Consider the following 19,598-nt stretch of genomic DNA (forward strand, 5'->3'; position numbering starts at 1 on the left):
TCACAGATTTGTTTGGCATCCTTTTAAGGACCGAAATTGTTTAATTTTAAGTTTATAATGTATGTTTGCACAAACATATATCTATTTTTTTAATTTTGGGTTCCAAACCATTACGTCATCCCTGTAGACTAATTCCAAATCTGTTTTCACGGGTTTGGTCATGCGACGCCAGAGCAGTTGTGATGTTTGTTTTGGTCGACAGAGAGTAAACCAATATGACGCAACCAGGTTGCGTTTTGTTTTCGTGTGTGCAGTGTTGTCTTTTTCATGTAAAACGGGGTGACTTGCATCAATCACGTTTGGGAAACACAGTCCCTTAAACCTCGAAGAGAGAGAAATCCGAGTCGTCATGGAAACCACCTGTTTTGTGTTTTAATTCCGTATTTGACACACAGGAGAAAGTAATTCTACTTAAAAAGAAATTTTTTTTTAAATGAAACCACCGATTCAGAGAAATGTCTTTTGTTTACACCTGACCAGTCTACACCTCCTTCAACCACCATCTTATCCCCTTCACCCAAAGTGTCAATCACTGCTGTGGGTCACATGACTCGACATGAAACGCACACAGGAGGAAAGAAGGAGCGCTACAACAATCTTTGGCGTCATTCTCGGTGCAACCATCTCAGTCTTACACACGCGCACAAAGGTGAGTAGGAGCCTATGGAGGTAATCAGTCATTTAAGCAGAGGGTGGGCGGGGGGGGGGGGGGGTGTTCTGGTTACTTTTGCACATATATCCTGCATAGAACATTTTCTACCGGCGTCCAAACTAAGGCCTTAGCATGTGTTAACGTTGGAGAAATGGCAACACAAAAAAAAAAAAACAACAAAAGATAAGTCATTCAAGTATGCTACAATCTTATCTCGCATCTCTCCCTGCTGCATTCTCATTTCAAGTCTTTAGCGCGCCACAATAAAAAGGTCCAGTGTGATGAAAGAGCACCAAAAAAAAAAAAAAAGACAACAAAATGTCCTGTGCAACGTTCACTCCGTACTGTTGGGAGAATGTGGAATTAACAGTATATTGTTTGCTTTTTCCCTACGCATACACATTCATCTCTTTCCAACACGCACGCACACACAGTATAACGTCCCTGTGTAAATTACAAATAATTTATCAATATTTATAATTTAAGCTACTACTTAACAGTCGTCAGTGGGAGCGAGAAATAAGAGGAGGAAGTGTCGCGACAATAAAAAGGCTAAAAAAGGACACAAAGAAAAAAATAAGCATCAGATTTCTTTCAATCTTGTTTTGTTTTTTGTCGAGAAATCTGCCCCACCGTTTAAATAGAAATCTTCATGTTCTCTCCTTCCACAGTGATCAAGGTCGCTTGATGTAAACATGTTGACCAAAAAAAAAAAAATTAAAATACATCCTTCTCCTCACCCACTGTCTTGTTCTAGAAAGTTCGTTTGTGTGCCAAAGTCCATCCAGGTGCACTTTTAATTACTTTAAAAAAAATAGCAAGACAAAAAGCTCTGCGGTGTCCCATTGGCGCAATAGTCAGTCAATTAAAAGAGTCCAATGTTGTTATGATGGAGCAGCTATCAGTGGCTTGGCTTCCGCTTGTCTCCGCCCTGACTTTGGTTGGTGTCTGATGGCAGCAGAAGAGCAGGATTTTTTATTTTTATGGACATCTTTCCAAACATTTGGGTCCCAAAAAAAAGATAAAATGTGACATGAGAAGAGACTTGGTCTTACCTGAGAAAGCAAGCTGCAAGTGAGGAGGTAGAGTGGCCTGTGACCCGGACTGGAGACTCTTGTAAAGCTCTGAGGAGGCACAAAATGGAGGATGAGGGGAAAATAGCTGTGTCTGTCTATTCATCGAATTAGATTCAAGTTTTTTTTTTTTTTTTTTTTTTTTAAGCTTTGACCTATTAAAAAATCCAGAAAAACTTTTCCTCATTAAATGATCACTTTACAACATTGAAGGCAAAAACCACATTACTGGGTCATGCATCAACTCATTACAAATGTGGAAAGACCTCGTTAGGGGCTTAAATATGGACTGACATGACTTGTTCGTAGTGAAATGATTTTTTTTAAGTATCTTTTCATATTGCTCGTTGGTGAATATTGGGACCCCAATGCAGATCAAAGCCAATCTGGCCACTCACCTACTCAATTTCAAATATTAAAAATACAGGTTTTCTATCAAAAGTACCCGCAGGTTGATTTTGTGAGTCTAATTAGATATGTGACGTATTCAGACACAGGTCAAAGTCCATTACGACCAAAACCTAATCAAGACTATTGACCATCAAGTCATGCGTGAATGTCAAAGGTTTTGCCTTGGGACAGCACTCACCCAACAGGTCGCTCTGTGCTAGGGGGTATCCTGAGTTGGAGCCGGGGGCAGAGCCCATGCCGGCGGGGCCCGGGGCTCTGGGGGGGCTGAAGTTGAGCAGCGGGGGGAACTGGAAGGGCAGCGAGACGGGCACCAAGCCGCCGAGCATTCCGAAGCCCAGTGGCAGCGTGGAGGGGCTGCCCAGGAGGGGCCCGCCTGCCGCCGTTACCTGAAAGCACACCAGAGGAGACATCAGGGCTGCGGAAAAACAAAACAACACGGACGCCGCTCGACAGGCAGGAAACCGACACGAAGCCGTTTTGGGTGGGGGTCGGGGGGGGGGGCTGCCAAGCACTGACCCTGTCGATTCCTGACATAAGTTCCAATGATTATTACATATTTGGCAGCTGGACACTTTTTTGCATGTTGTTTTTGTTTGCGGTATAAAAATCAAACTGAACTTGTTCAAGCGTTATGGAAGGATTGAACCTGGAAAAATGTGCAGCAAGAGGTAAGTAACAACAGCAATGACGATTGGTCCATTTAAGTCGATATAACTCAAATATTGAATATGAAATATATTTTTTAAAGCAAGATTTGCGTTTTCAAAAAATTTGTACTGGCCCAGTCCAGTAGCGCCAGCGTGAGTTACCTTTAGGTGGTTCGACACAGTCAACGAGTAGCTTCAGGCCGCTGTTAATAAACTTCACAGCTTTATCATTTTTTACGTTTGAAATGTTGAATTTATGATGGGAGTGCCTTTTTTGTGTGAGTGTATTCTGAGCAACCCAAGACCAGCGGCAGTAGCGTGCAAAGGAGCAGGGGTGGGAGGTGGGCAGGGGCTTCTAACATGCGCAGCTGCCCCATATTCCCCGGGAAGAAAATTCAACGGCGGCAAAATGTTTTTGCATTCGCGCTCCTTTTTGGGGGATATTTCATCACATCCTCCGTTTTGGCCTTCAAAGAAGTGTGAGGAGACTTTTCCTGACCCCCTCTGATAAAAACTGTGTTCTTCAAAAACTATTCCTTAGGTTACCTGCGAGAGGTGTGATGTCGTGGAGGGTATGGCCAAAGATCCCGACGCCGCCCAGCCATTCCCCGCCTTCAAATTCTGTCCTGCCGCGCCCACCAGCCTCTGCCTTTGGCTGTGATTGGCCGAGGGAGACGGCGGCGGCGTTTTGTTTGCGTGACCGGCGGCCGAGGAGGTCTTGTTGTTGCCGGGGGAGCTGTGGGCGCCAGTATTGGTCGGAGGTTTGGGCGCCCCCGCGAAGGCGCCCGGCGCCTGCTTGGCCGCAGTCCCTTGAGCGCTACCCGTGATGCCAAAAGGCGGTCGGAAAGTTTTGGGGGAGTACTGGTGTTTGGGACCGGTGGGGTGCGAGGGAGAGGAGGATGGCGAGGGGGACGAAGAGGACGAGGAGGAGGGCGGTGGGGTGGGTGGCGGCGGGCGAGGGGTCAACTTGATGATGGGTGACGAGTTGGTACTGTGGGAAGGCTTGGTAAGCGTGGCCTGCATGGGCGTGATGAAGTTGGGCTGGGGGTGCTGGGGGCGGGCTTTGCCTTGGGCGGAGGAGGCGGACTGGCACACGGGCGACGGCGACGACGCGGGGCAGAAGGACGGCAGGGTGGGGTGGGGCGCCGAGACGGGGCGGGATTGCGGGGACGGCGAAGACGACTGCGCCATGCTGCCGTTATTGCTGACGCCGCCCAATTTGGGCCCGCCCTTGAGCACACTTTGAGGGACCCCCAATGTAGCCACCGGGGCGTTGGCCAAGGCCTTTTGATGATGGGGGGGCATCAAAGGGGACGCCGTGGGAGGGGGGCGCTGCTTCGGCGGCGACGGGGCGGGGTGAGGATGCATCTTGCTGCCCATGATGGCGCTGGGCCTGTTGTTGGCGGTCGCCACGGTTACTTGTCTCTGGCTGGGGGCTCCGGTCGCCTTAACCAGATTGTAAGCGGCGTCGGCGGGCCTGCAGGGCGCCCTGGAGGTAGAAGAAGCCGTCGCAGTGCTCACCAGCTTGGAGGGGGCGGCGCACGTGACCTGCGGGGGGTAGTGGGGGGTGATGGGGGGAGGGGAGGAGGTGGGAATCTGCGGCGGAGGAGGCGACAGGGGGCTGTCGGCGGTGCCCAGGCCCTTGGCGGCATTGCCGAGGAGGGCGAGCGCATGCGAAATGGAGTCCAGCGACGGGGCGCTCAGATCCTCATCCAGAGAGTCCGACAGACAGATCAGCTCCGACGGCGATGGCGGCGGACGAGCCATGATCACGGAAGAAGTGGACGAGGCGGGCGCGCACGGAGCGGGTGGCATGGACAGCGGAGGCTTGCGGATCCACACGCCCTCCTCAACACACAAACGTACACACGACACATGACGAGTCAGACAGGCCGGTGAAGAATCATTGATTCCAATATTCAAGCTGTTAAGCACAAATCATTTGCATTTCAACCTTGAAAACTGTTTGTCAAGTAGTTATGTCAGTACAGTTCTCGACTGACGTGCAATACGGTTCAAAGAAATCATACGAGTGCAGTTTAAAATTTGCTCGATTGCAGCGCGGTGTTCACAAGTGTGGCTAACTCTTATCCATACACGCGACAGACCTTAGCTTTGGCCTTGGGCCCCGGCAGCACTCTCCTCTTGGCTCTGAATGGAAGAATAAAACAACAAATCGTGACGTGTACCGAGCGCTCGCGTTCAGCTGACGAGGAGAAATACTCACAGGGTCCCAGTAAGATGAATGTGAACTGACATACTCTCCTTGAACAGAATCCTACACCAACACACACAAAACATACGTTATTGTCTTTCTTATACATAAAATGAAATGAATCACAGCGACAGCATTGGGTGGGTTATTTGGGGGGGGGGGGTGTCATGTTATTCGAGGAACAAGGAGGAAATTGTGTTATTCCACTCTTTGTCCAGACGAGGGCGCAGTGTCTGTATTGTTGATTGAGCACCTTGCCAACATTTTGGTACACACAGCGACAATTGGAACATGGCCTAGTCTGCCACTAACCGACACCAACATAGAAGTCAAGTCATAATTACAGTAAATGTGTATAAAAACAAGGACATTAATCTAAAACAAATGCTGAATGCCTACAGATTCTCTCACCTCCCAGAAGTGTATCCATTTATATTATGACATTATATATTGTAATGCCGAACCTTTTGTCCCGCCACTGCCATTATTATTATTTTAAATTTCCAAATGATATGTCATGAAGATTATTATTGACTTTTCAACATACTCCAAGACTGGGCTGAGATCATTCGCGAGCTACCAAAGAGCAAAGGGGGAAAGTGATACACACACACACACACACACACACACACACACACACACACACACACACACACACACACACACACACACACACACACACACACGTGCGCGCACATCCAAAACCGACCTGGCCTGCATCCAGCCTTTGGGCCACAGCGGTTTGACCTCATTCTCCAAAAAGGCCTTGAGGTAGTCCTCCACAGAGAGAGAACATTGGCCTTCCATGTCGTAGCAGCTCAGCTTCACTCGCACCAAAGTGCAAAGCAGACTCCTGCGCACACACACGCACGCAGGCACAATACCAGCGCGGTTATGACCAAAAGTGACAACGTTGTGGAAGGAGGAATTATGTCAATGAAATCTTTGCCTCAGATAATAAAAAAAAATTAATTTAAAGGAGCCAGAGCAAAACAGCTCAATCCTTACCTGAGCTTGTCGTCCCAGACAAACTTCTTGCGTGGACCCATCACCCTTTTGCCAGGTTTCTCATCATCCTCCTCCTCTGATCCGTTCTTCTCGCCCTCCTCCGACTGCTGCCTGCAGATGCACACAGTCACAGGTAAGTTAAAAAAAATTAAAATAAAAAAAACAACAACAACAAATAAGTCTGAACAGGAACAGCAGCACAAAAGTGAAACATGCAAAACATTTGAAGGCGCTGTCTCGGTGTGCCTTTCCTCATGGTCTTCAGGTGCACAGATGATATTACAGTTTGTTTGCTTGTTTTTTCTATCTGACAAAAATGACAGAAAACGGTGTGACAAGAGGAGTGAGCGAGGCCGCCTCCGTGAAGGTGGCTTACGACAGCGCCTATCTAATGCATGCAACGGCGTGTGCCGCTTCGACTTACTTTGCCACCTTGGCCATGCAGTCCATGTTGTACCTGGCGATCTGCTCGGGCATCACGCTGCACACGGCCAGCTTCAGCTCCAGCAGCGGCATCCGCATCCTGTCGTCCTAAGGGAGGAAGGAGGAAGGAGAGAGGCTGTGGTGAGCTAAGCGGAGGCTTTTATACCGTGTCTTTCATCAACAACACGTCAGCTTGACCGTTTTTTGTCGGCAGCCGTTATTCAAGTCAGCCACCTAAAGAAAGTGTGTGTGTGGGGGGGGGACTCGGGAAGGTGACAGCTGCCGACCTTGACTGATGTCACTGCAACAGTGACGACGGTGAACCAATAAAAAGGGTCGTCCATTCATACATAAGGCTGTGGTCCAAACATGATTATTCACAAAGCAACTTGAGTGATGATCGGCAAATATGTGCGCTTGGGAGTAAAAACAGAAACAAAAAAACAAGCCAAACAAAATGAAAAAGTAACGCCAGCCATCCTTCCAACCATTTTCTGCGCTTGTCTTCACTCCCGTTGCCGGGAAGCCCGAGCCTATGCCAGTTACAGTAATTTTGGGCCATAAGATACAGGGGCCAATTAAAATATCTCACACATCAAATGTGTAAAATTGTTCAATGAGTGAATTGTATTCGAACAATAACTCAGGCTTATTTTTATTTTACCTGACTGTAACAAACCTATTCTGAACAATTATATCAAGCTAGACATACAATATCATCATGGGAAATTGTTCATTTTACTCATCTTCGTAATTTACTGATAGAGAAATCGACAAGCAAAATTGTATTTTTGCATATGTAAACAATAAAAGTCTGGCTGGAGGACAAGGAACTCCGAGTGTGGTCATGGGGCAACTACCGTCGTTCGCCCTCAGAGATCCTCTTCCGCCATCAAAAGACAATCTTCCCTGTGTGTCGAATCATTTGTTTAACTTTGCCCGAGAAAAAAGTCAGACATTTACAAAAACTCAATTGTGATATTTAACTCATTCACTCCCAAAGACGTTTTTAAACGTCTTTTCAGACTTGGTCCAGAATTTGCTGGTACTGAATGAGTTAGTGGGATGAAACCACATTCCAAAAACACGCACTGTCAGTCAGCTCGAGATGTAATCGTCCACCGTCGACAGGTTTGAATGCTACAATTGGCCGGTTCCTATCCAGGGTGTAAACCCTTCTCTGGCTTCAAGTCAGCTGGGATGGGCTCCGGGCTCACACGTGCGCAAAAGCGCGACAGAAAACGGATAGCAGGCGTGTTGGCTTTCTGTCTCGACCGATATCGTACGTGAAAGACAAATACACCTGAAAGACAAGACGGCGGGCGCAGAGCTTGAGTAAAGTTACAGTCAAGTGTGGCGAGCACCTTGCTGTGGGGCGTCAGCGACAGCGACAGCGTCGGCGTCGGCGTGGGCCCGTTGTCGCACTGAGCCGCCCTCACCTGGATCTTGAGGCTGAGCTTCTTGAGCCGCTTGAGGAGCGCCTCCTTGTTGCACGGCACGAATGCCTCCATGTGCGCGTAGACGCCCGAGCGCACGTCGGGAGGCTGCTTTTGCACCTGTAGCTCAATGCTAACAGAGGACACACAACTCAAGGTCAGCCCTGAACGACGACTCTTGTCACGCGCGCGCCGCGGTGTCGATTAAACAGAGACGGTTCGATAGTGTGAAGCGAGCGGATGCCGCCGGACAAAAAACTTTGCTGGCAGCGCAGAGGAGCTGCGCTTGTCGTACTCACTCCAGCAGGATGTTATTCATGTCCAGAGTGAAAAATTTCTTTCTGCCCTCCTGATCAAACTGACGAGAAGCCTGCGGGGGAAAAAAGAGCGGCGTCAACAAATTGCGCCCGACAACAGCACGATGTCTCACGCTCTTCCAAATCTGACGTTAGTCTTTGTTAAGGCTGCGTTGAAACGACGTCCATGGCCTGTTTACCTCAAAATGTAGTTGGGTTTTTTTTTTTTTATGCAAATGAAACAGCTTTGATGACCTATTTGCGAAGGTGTAACCACATATTAGGCATATTTGGTACATGGGAAACAAATGGGGAAGAAAAAAAAAAGTATCTTTAAGTAGGACTGCTGATATTGTGTCTGAAAAGCAGCTCTCTTTTTTTTGAAGTTGTGGGCTCCTCCTATACCCCACAGGTATCAAAGTCAAGGCCCGGGGGCCAGATCTGGCCCACCACATCATTTTATGTGGCCCGCAAAAGTAAATCAAGCATGTCAAGTTCTGTGATGCTTGCTAAAGTCAGAACCAAAATTTCATATTGTCATATGTAATCCACAATAACAGTTATTATTTTTGACTTCTAATTTTAAAACTAGTTATTCATCAATTTGTTGTGCGCTGTGTATGTAATTTGTGGAGGGGATTAAACATTTCTATGATTTCCGAAAATTCATAACGGCCCCCCAAGGGAAACCGGAACTACAATGACTTCATGTGACTCACCGCCCGCAGGTCCTCGATGCGTTTGACGAGAGGAGCCGGCAGCCCCCCAGGCAGCGGCGGAGGTGGGAAGAGTCCACCGGAAGACCCCAGGCCTCGCCCTTGGATGCCCCCGCCCGCTCCTCCTTTTTGGCCAGGCGCGCCGACTCCCAGGATGCCGTTCTCCCTGACGGCGGACGCGACGTGCTGCTGTTCGCCGTCCAACAAGCCAAAGTCCAGGTCGCCGAGGAGGTCCTGAAGCTCCTTCTCGTTGGCCGAGCCCAGCAGTGACATCACGGCGGGGTCACCGGTCAGGTCCGCCAGCAAGAGGTCGCTGTTGGCGGCCGCGTTGGTGTCGAGGGGCGGGTGGGCCGAGTCGGACGCCAGTAGGTGCTTGGCTGCGTCGGCGGCGCACGGCTTGTTGGCCACGCCCCCCGCCAGACCCGCGGGAGCCACGCTGAGGTTATTCTTCCGCATCTGTTCCTTCTCCATGGTGAAGCGGCGCAGCATGGCCGCCAAATACAGCGAGTCCTTCATCAGCTTCTTGCGCTTCTTCTTTTCGGGGCGATGGAAGCTGACAGCTGCCACTCTGCAAGGAAATTATATATTTTTCTGGTACAGTTAGTGAAAAGATTATGCTTTCCATCCAGATACAGAATGTAGTGTGGGTCAAAGTGGACAAAATCTAATAAGAAGCTGCATAAGTGTATAAAATGACAACCTGTTCTGATGAGATGTGACATAAAAGCACCTGAAAATGTCAAATGGGATTTTTGGGGGGATCAGACCTTGAACAAACTTTTTTGGAGCATTAAAAAATGAATATATATATATATATATATATATATATATATATAGATTCATCACCATCACGAGGAGACTTGAAAGATTTAACAAGATACATTAAAAATGGCACATCATTTCATTAGTTAACTTGAAAATTTGATGAAAAAGTTCAATTTGTATAAAAGTAAAATATATATATATATAATTTCAATCAATTTAATTAAATAATATATACTAATAAAGTAAATATGTTCACATTCGACATCTAAATCTAATTCAGCATTAATTATCTTTGAATTAGTCAAGATATTTTAAATGTTATTTTTAACAAGTCGTGCGCTGCATTCTCTCTCCAAATCAGCACACATCTAATCCACAATCAATTCCAAACAATCGACAAAATTGACCAGTACAGCTTTTCTATTCGTTTGCAATTTTTTTTTTCCCCACTCAAGAAGTGACGGCACACTAAAAGATGACTGGCGTGTGCATGAGGCCGGCATAACCCGCAAGAGCGAAGGAGCTGTCGCACACATCAAGCAAGCATCATCCGCCCTCGCGAAGACACAATGGCCGCCGCTGCTATTTTTAGCGCTTGTTTTCATGTTTGACTATTTGGCCGATGTGAGCATAGATAACGCAGCGCTTTTCTCCAAGGTGGCTACATGGTGACAGCGAGTCAGCGTGCCCGCTGCCGCTGTCTTGTCACGCACGCTTCATTAGCATGCTAAAAGTGGACCGACCTTTCATGGCATTTGAGGGGTTTTTTCCCCAGTTTTTTTGTGGTCATTTAGAGCGCGATTTAAAGGGGACATACTATCTTAGGGCAAACTGTCTTTTTAAGAATTTGTATTTTCCTATTTGTGAAAATGTGTATAAGAGAAAGCAGTTTTGGATTTCCACCCCACTGTCGTGAAATTTATTTTGAGGCTAGGCTGGGTGAAGATCCAGAGCCACTTTCAAGTGACGACTGTCAGAACTGCCGTCATGCGGCAGCACGGCCAGGCAATTCCACCACTGGAGATCAATTATCAGATAGAATTCCCCCACACATCTGAGTAAGCAGAGCTGCAAATTATTTTTGTTCGCTGTATAGACAGATGAATGTTAGCAAACACCATTAGCTTCTGTTGAGTGGCACATACTCAATTGCTGGTAAAATGGTTGACACGGTGGTGCTGAAAGTATTAGCGTATGGTGACGCACCCATGCACCACCTTTAGACACATGAAAATAATTTCTTTCTCTTTAATTAAGGGCACTCATTTCCGATTCCAATTCGTCATTGGCCAATCAGTATTCTGGGGCAGAATGAGGGTTCGACTCACTGCATGAAAAAAAGCCACTCTCTCAAACAGGCTCGTTTCAGCAAGACAAAGTTGGATGTGTTAACAAGTGCTATCATTGTTGTTCCTTGGGTTGGTTATTTTGATAAAAAGTAGGTCACCGAAATGTTTTTAACAACACCTGGGAACCAAGGTTATTAGAGTTCATGAAAACAAATTAAATAATTCTAGCTAAAATTGATTTTGCTATGACATTTTTTAAAAAAAGTTTTTTTAAAGTTTTAGAAAACTTGGAACTGTGAATTGTGAGGAGAAAAAAAAAGCTCAATATGCTGGCGTTAAATAATACACTCATGAGTTGACCTACTGACCCTTGTTTAGGTTCAATGCTCTTTTTCTCTTGCAGGTTGCTCAGCTCCTTCTTCTTCCTCGTCTTGGCCTGTTCATTGTCGCCGTTCGTGTTCTGACATGAAAGGACAAGATGTCACTCAACGTAGTGAACGTTGTACTTTGAAGACGCACAAACGGGGCGGCGGGGCCAGCTCACCTTGTCGTCCTCGCCCTCGGAGTCGGACGCCGCTCGGAACTGCAGCGTTCCGGTATTGATGTAAAAACCGCCCAGCTTTGTGGTCAACGAGGCAGGAACCAGCTCGTCATACTAACAGACAAACGGGGGAAAAAAAACGTTTGCTGCCAGCGTTCATTGGGTTCTCTCTGTTAGTTAAGCAACTGCAAAACAAACGAAAAACTTTCTCAGTGGAGATCGGATTTCCACCGTGGGCTACATTTTAGTCGCCGTTTCCCTAGGAGGGCTGTTATGACTGAAACCATATAAAAAAGTCAATAATAACGGTTCATTCAACCATTGTTTAAGTTACTGTAATGGGGGGTTTGGTAACAAGAAAATGCTGACAATATGCGTCGTATTTATCACATATTGAATTTTTAATTTTGGTCGAGATTTTAGCAAGCATCATGCAAGTTGACATGTTTGATTTGCTTTCGCGGGCCACATAAAATGATGTGGTGGGCGAGATCTGGCCCCGAGGTCTCGAGTTTGAGAGCGGTGCTCTACAAGAACGTACTGGATTTTTATCCACATTTGGAAGAGGCCTCATTCCTATTCCATGATTTTTTTTCACTGCAGTGGCCCAGATCTGAACTGTGGCACTTGCGAGCGAAGCAACAACAACAACAACAATTATGCCACTTGAACCATTCGATGTAAATGCAGCCTTTTGAATCAATCTTGGTCAACCAAAAAGGTTTCTATTGGTGAAAAAAATGGATCAAACGGCACTGATTGCAGTTGTCAAAAACGCGCGATTCCCAAGTCAGACACATAGCATCCAAGAACGTTGAGTCATGTTGTACAATTTTTTTGGGAGCAACATGTTGGTGCCACTTAAAGTGTCACTGTCATTGTCGCTGTCGTCACGACCGATGAGTCAGCAGCAACAACCGAGATGGAAGTGGAGGAATTGCAGTTTTGAAAAGCTCAGTATCATCAAATACAGTTTGTGTTTCTGGCAGGGGGAACGAGGACTCACAGCCTCGGAGTTGTCAATGAAGGGGTCCGTCTCATCATAACCAAAGCCAATATCAATCAAATCCTGCATTCTGTCCTTCTTCTTCTTTGTCACGTTGCCCTGCAACAAATAAACAAACGTCACCCATGTTTAAGGAGCAAAACACATGAATGCAACCTACTTTAAAGTCCATCTGACAACCAAAGCGATGACATCACATTTAGAGCAAAGGAATGCAAAGTATGCAATGTAGTGAACCCGCTTAAGACTCGTAGTTTGGCATTTGCACTTTCAATTATCCATTGATTTTTTTTCCCGCTGTTATTTGCCGAAAAAGTCGCTTCTCTGACATTTTTGTGCTCAGGCCAAAGCAATAAAAGTATTGCTTTGCCCCCAACATTTTGGGTGCCATCTTGCGGACCAAGGAATTTTGTTCAAGTGAATTGAGGAGGTTATGCAGGAAAAAAGCTCAGCTCGAATAGCGGGAGAACATTATTGTGATACGTGGAGAAAAAAAAAAGTCTTTCATTTAACATTATGCAGTGGCAGGAGGTAAAATCATTGCTGTTATTGCCAAGGCAACCTCAAAGTTTTGTTTTTTCTTTTCTGCTTGGAGAAACTAAGAACAAATTGTGATGAAAAAACATTTTGAGACGTTTACGTGTTACAGCGAAAAATAAATTAGGCAAATGTGCAAATGAAGGTAGTGAAGAAAAAGACTCCAAGCGGGTATGAAACAAGTCATAATAAAAAAAATAATTCTATTGAATGCATCTGCATTTAAAGTTTTGTTTCCAACAAAGTACAGTAAGTTGTTTATTTTATAATACGGGTTGATAGTAAAAGCTTCCAGCTTCCTTGCTAAAAATTTAGGTTTTTTTCTTTATGACAGTTTGAATTCTTAGCCATCCACTTCATGGCAACCCGCAAAGGTTGATTAGAGGCAACTGGAATATTCTTGTTTGTTAAATTGGTTGTGTTTTTTTCTTGTTTTCTGAAAACGTGAAAAAAAAAGGACTTTGGCAATTATGCTATGAAATTATATGGAATGGCTTCTCATCAAATATTAAAATTGACATTTTCTTTTTAAGTGTAAGCAAACAACAACAGATTTAAAAAATCATGAGGACTTACGTATTTATTTTCGAACTTCTTCGCCAGAGCCTCCACTTGCAGTCGCTCCTTCTCGTCATCGTTGAAGGGGTCGTCGGGGTCGGGGTCGGGGGCGGGAGTCTCACTTGGAGGTTTGTTCTTCGGCTGGAACCAACGTTAGCAGTTGGATGTTTAGAAATCAATTGCAAACAGCAACGTTATATTCATTCATCTGCGTTGCGATAAATTATCCCAGATTTACCACACATCAACGTTTTGGTCACGACAATACAGGCAGCAAATGAGTTCCTGACATATTCATATTCTTGAGTTGTCTACTTCGATTCGAGTGGTTAACTTTGACGTGACTTGCTCTCTTTTAAGCGTTCACGGCGACAACTTCACGAATTTGCACCAAACGATTGTGACGTAAACACGGGTCAGTTATGTAAAATCATGGATCAGATTACAACAATAATGCAAAGAAATCGGCGCTTGAATCACTTCAACCATTCAGGTTTCATGAAACAAAACGTCAACTGCACTTATCGACCCTTCCTACACTGAACTATATCCTCAGAGAAATATACACACACACACACACACACACACACACACACACACACACACACACACACACACACACACACAAATAAATAGATAGATATAGATAGATAGACAGATAGATCAATAAATAAATCCTACCAATCAACCAAAATGAAACAGCTCCTGCCCCTCGCCGCCAAATTACATCCTTTGCGATTAGAAATGGCATTAAATGGTCTTATATAGCGCTTTTCTACCTTTGTACTCAAAGCGCTTTGCCCCGTTTCCTCATTTAGCGACAGATGACGCAGTATCAGGGGCAACTGGGGATTCCGTATCTTGCTTAAAGACACGACGACAAGGTCGCAATGGTCAGGGATTGCAACCCCGACCTCTCCCGCTCAGTACCACCTGCAAAAAGTACTTGACACTCCAAGTAACACGAAAATACAGTAGCATAGTATGCCTAAGAGTTCATTCACCCCCCCAAAAAAGTTTTAACCCTGATCTTAAATATATGGCATATGAAAAAACATAAACAAATGATTCACTGAAAATGTATTGCACTTAAGACAAATAGAATGTGTACCCCAATAAACGTTGGAAAGCATTTGTAAATGATTAAATGCAAAATATATTGTACTTAAAAGCGAAACACATCAGAACTGTACTTCACTTTTTTTTCCCAAGTCCATAAATGTTATGCGTCTGCTATTAACCTTTTAGGAAAGGTTGTCGACCAGAAGCAGGTGCAGAAGCGACAATTGACACGCCAAGGAAAAGACGTAAATGTCGCTTCTGCACCGAAAAACTGACTCGGGCCTCACAGCTGTGTGGCAAATGTGGTATACCCATTTGCCACCAACACACACAGAGAAGGTGCCCAAAATTTGGATTTTTCAAAGTTCCAATTTGTTGTTTGTTGTTTTGTTTGATGTTTCATCAATTAGGTTTGTTCTAAATTCTTCTTGTTGTCTTTTTTAACCCTTTCATGGTTAACCCCATCACTGTTTTATTGGTTCCACTGCTGTGATCAAAAGGGTAATGCAATGTTTAAGAAAGTTAACTTATTTTGTGATTTACCATCACAAAATTATACTTACCTGTTAGCATTTCTTCGGACCTTTCAATGATTGCTTCAAAATATTTTAATTCCAATTGATTGCTTTAGGACTTTGTAAGGATCCGCAAAAACGTGTTATAAGGCCAAAACGTAGATAGATATGAAATCGGATATTGTTCATTCATCAACAAACACGAGCAATAAAAATTACATGGGAAGAGGACCTTTCCCCAAAAAATAATTGCATCTTGAATTGCAATTGCGACACCTGGAGGCTTGGGGGGGCGGGTGACAAGTCATACGTACAGCTACTGTCAAGTCATACGTACAGCTGCAGCAAATATGACGTCTTTTTTTCTTTGTGTGTCAATGATAATTTCCGACGTTTCGGGTTAACTTCAGTACTTGTAGTTTCACCAGCCCCCCCCCCCCCCCCCCACACACAGGTATCTGTACTCCTACTTCAGTTGAGAGTGGGAGCACTTTCGCCACCTCTGGCTTGAAGTGGTGTAAATAAAGCAATCCGTGGTGGGGGCCCAGGTGCCGCGTGTGGCATGCTACGTCCTGGTGCTCATCTCTCAGCTGCAGCCAGAGGGCCAACGAGCGGGGGGGGGGGGGGGGGGGGGGGCTGCTGCATGTGGCATGTGGACGCCTCTGTAATGGCTGTGTGACTGTTGCTGGGCAAGCAAGAGGCGGCGGTGGCGGCACAGGTAGCCCAGCACCACCATGGCATAATGAGCCAGACAGCCTCCTCTCCAAATAGTGTTCAACGACCGAGTTGGGAGTTGAACAACAAGCCCTCCCTCTGCTGGCTTTCTGCTTTGGTCATTCACGGAAGGACAAGGTGCACCCCCCCCCCCCTCCTCCTCCTCCTCCTCGTCTTATCAAAGCCATGACAAGTCCACACAAACACGGCAAAGTGCAATAAAATCCTGAGTCCGGCTCACTAAAGTGAGTGGGGCTGACGTACCTGGAGGTTGTGGAGGAGTTCACCGTAATTGAATTCGGCAGAGGCACGGTCGTCGGGCTCGCTGAGGGGCAGGTTGAGCCGCACCGTCGCTCTCTTCTCGGCTCCAGCCTTGTCCCACTCCCCGGCTTTGGCGCGGCGGCTCGCGGCGCCTCCTGCCCCGGTCTCCGTCAAGCCTTCCCCCGCCGACGCGCCGACCTCGTCGTCTTCGCTTAAACTGTAGTCGGCCTCGTCCTCCAACCGGCGTTTCCTCGACTCCGAGGCGGCCCCGGCCGCGAAGGCCGACAGGGTGACAAACTGCACTTTTCTCGGTTCGGCCATTTGGATGAGCCGCCTTCCCGCACCTCTCTCCGGACACACGGCGAGAAGGAGACCAGGATACTTGACCAAACTACTCCAAATTGGTGCCTTGAGGACGGTTCCGCGAAGCCCCAAAGGCTACTCAGCGGCTACGCGGAGGTGGAGGCCTCCTCCGAACCATACGAAACGGACTCCAGGGGATGCGACGGTCGGGAGAAAGTTGTTTTTCCGGCAGCTATTCGCATCCTCGATTTGCTATGGGACCGACACATTCACAGGAGCCATCTTGGTTTTTGGGAGTAAATAAAATATCAGACCAGGGGAAGAGGGGTCACTGCGCATGCGCGCATCATGGACCGGAAACACCGTGCCACTCGTAGGGCGTCAAGGCGTCCAATCAGCGGCTGCCCCGACCTTAGACCCGCCCCCTACCACAACAGGCGTTAACAGCATTACTACTACTTTAATGACCTTTTGAGAGTGGCAGAAGGACACAGCGGTAAAGAGAAGCTCACACGTTGTGTCATGACGTCTCAAGTAACATTATGTAACGTTTCAGGAAAATAAAACGCTGATTGCAGCCTTCATTTCCCCAACAATGGCAGCTGAACCAGAATCATGGTCAGCCCAATGCCTTTTTTCTCGTGACAGCAGAGGAGACACCTGTTGACTCATCAGTGGGTGCATAAATGGCACGACATGAAACATGATAGCGAGACCATAGGCCGAATGAACCCCCTAGGCGTGTGTGTAAGTGTGTGTGTGAGGGGGGGGCACTTCAGAACAAAGCCAATACAGTATTGAATACCCACCTCCTCCACTGTGGCAGGTAATATGCTAGGTCTCATCTACATTAAACAAAATCAAAGAGCCTGTGAATATGTCTCTATTACAACATGCACTCATTTAAACAAGGACGTGCAGGAGGCTGGGGGCTATGGGCGCCTGGACCCACTTTCCCTTGATGATCAAAGTGCCTTTTTTAAAAAATTATTATTTTTTTGCATGTGGTATCTTTAAAGGCAGCGATGTAGATTCTGTTTTCATCAGTAACCTACAATGTACAGGGTGTTCCAAAAGTCTTGGGCACATTTGAAGTCCCCATATCTCCTGAACTATGAATGGTAAGATAAAAGTCGTGCCATTTTAAAGCTAATTACATTAAGTTTTTCGTAAGGCTATTGATTTTTTTTATTTCTTTTCAGACCCATTAATGGCGTTCACTCAACCAGAAAAAGCGTTTTGTGTGCTCGAATTTGCAAAAACTGAATTATGGACTGTTGTTCAACATGCTTTTCACAGAAAATTCGGAAAGGAGCCACCAGAGAGGAAGTCCATACTGAGATAGCATGCTAAATTCTTTTGAAACTGTGTCCTTGGCGCTTTTGGAGGATGTAGTTCGCCAGACGAAGCCATCTGGCTGCCCTTGCGACTCGCTTCCCCCGCACTTCTTTCAGGAGGTTCTCCCGAGTGTTGGTGCATCAGTCTTGGATATCATCAACAGCAGCCTCTCTTCTGGTGTAGTTCCCCAACAGTTTAAACATGCTGTGGTCCAACCCTTGATCAAGAAACCTGGTCTTGATCCAGATGTGCTGTCAAGCTTCAGGCCCATTTCCAAACTGCCTTTCATTTCCAAAATTCTGGAAAAAGTGGTGCACATGCAGTTGAAAATTTTCTTGGATGAACATAACATCTTGGAGGTCTTCCGGTCAGGTTTCAAGACGATGCATAGCACGGAGTCAGCCCTGTTACGCGTTTCTAATGACATCCTCCTGGCAAATGACTCTGGAGACCACGTGTGTCTAGTTTTATTGGACTTAACTGCAGCATTTGATACAGTGGATCACAGTATTCTGCTGACTCGTTTGCAGCACTTGGTGGGCATTGGCGGCAGTGCTCTTGGGTGGTTTAGGTCCTATTTAGCTGACAGAACCTTCTGTGTCAGCCTTGGCTGCTCTGAGTCACGCACTGCTCCCCTGTCATGTGGTGTTCCACAGGGCTCAATTCTGGGGCCTCTGCTGTTCTCGCTGTATCTGCTCCCATTGGGTTCCATCTTAAGGAAACATGGTATTCCCTTCCACTGCTATGCAGATGACTGCCAGATCTATGTCCCACTGAGCAAGAAAGACGCCTTCTCATTAAGGCCACTCCTATCCTGTCTGGAAGAAATCAAAACCTGGATGGCACAACATTTCTTGAGATTCAATGAAAAGAAGACAGAGGTGATATTGTTTGGTCCCAGTGGCCCTTGTACATTCCATCCTGTAGACTTGGGCCCCCTGTCTCCTTATCTTAAGTCAACAGTCTCAAACTTGGGCCTTAAACTGGACAGTGATTTCAAACTCGATCGGCAAATTGGTGCCGTTGTTAGATCCAGCTTCTTTCACCTTAGACAGCTGGCCAAAATAAAACCTCTCCTCTCACATGAACACTTTGAGACAGTAATTCATGCCTTTGTCACATCCCGGCTCGATTACTGCAATGCCCTTTACTTTGGAGTCAGCCAATCCTCCATTAAGCGCCTTCAGCTGGTCCAGAATGCCGCTGCTCGCCTCTTGACTGGTACTCGTAAGAGGGAGCACATAACTCCTACTCTGGCATCCCTTCACTGGCTCCCCATTCATTTTAGAGTTATTTTCAAGATCCTCTTATTTGTTTTCAAATCTCTGAATAATCTCGCGCCACCTTACCTCTCTGAGCTCATCCGCCCCTACACACCTGCCCGGCGCCTCAGGTCTGTGGACCAGACTTTATTAGAAGTACCAAGAACTAAACTGAGGCTCAGAGGGGATCGAGCCTTTTCTGTTGCTGGTCCCTCTCTCTGGAATGACCTCCCACTGAACATTCGGCAAGCCTCCTCGCTGCCCATCTTCAAAACCCTCCTCAAAACTCACTTGTATAGTTTGGCATTCGACTCAGCATGACTTAGATTTGTTCTTGGTTTTACTGTTTGGTGCTTTCTACCGCCTTTATTACCGATTTGTCTTACTGTTTATTGTGCATGTTAAATTGCTCCATGTACAGCACTTTGTATGCAGCGATGGCTGTTTGAAAGTGCTCTATAAATACTGTTGTTGTTGTTGTAAATTCATAACAGATGGGTGCTTATGCTTTAAACTGAAGGCACGAATAACAGAAGCTGTTGCGAACATTGACAATAACAAGAATTTGAC

General features: G+C 46.3%; 1 protein-coding gene across 2 annotated transcripts; it reads right to left on the reverse strand.

Annotated features, from left to right (window-relative positions):
* Window positions 1–347: 347 nt before the first annotated feature.
* ubn2a (ubinuclein 2a) lies at window positions 348–16,726 on the reverse strand. 2 transcript variants are annotated; one of them, XM_086119642.1, is made up of 17 exons: window positions 16,129–16,726; window positions 13,592–13,714; window positions 12,479–12,577; window positions 11,476–11,586; window positions 11,300–11,391; window positions 8,881–9,445; window positions 8,165–8,235; window positions 7,869–7,998; window positions 6,431–6,537; window positions 6,007–6,117; window positions 5,708–5,851; window positions 5,011–5,061; window positions 4,892–4,934; window positions 3,325–4,631; window positions 2,315–2,517; window positions 1,708–1,776; window positions 348–1,600 (listed from the first exon to the last, which is right to left on the reverse strand). In XM_086119642.1, the coding sequence occupies exons 1-17, from the start codon at window positions 16,444–16,446 to the stop codon at window positions 1,554–1,556; spliced, it is 3,591 nt and encodes a 1,196-aa protein (XP_085975768.1). In that variant the 5' UTR covers window positions 16,447–16,726; the 3' UTR covers window positions 348–1,553. The 2 variants fall into 2 exon arrangements, with proteins under 2 accessions (XP_085975768.1, XP_085975767.1); XM_086119641.1 differs by having other exon boundaries at window positions 7,794–7,998.
* Between the last annotated feature and the right edge of the window lie 2,872 nt (window positions 16,727–19,598).

This window comes from Hippocampus guttulatus, chromosome 9 (assembly GCF_054856545.1).
Source record: "Hippocampus guttulatus isolate MCC_2025c chromosome 9, RoL_Hgut_1.0, whole genome shotgun sequence".
Classification (NCBI taxonomy): domain Eukaryota; kingdom Metazoa; phylum Chordata; class Actinopteri; order Syngnathiformes; family Syngnathidae; genus Hippocampus; species Hippocampus guttulatus.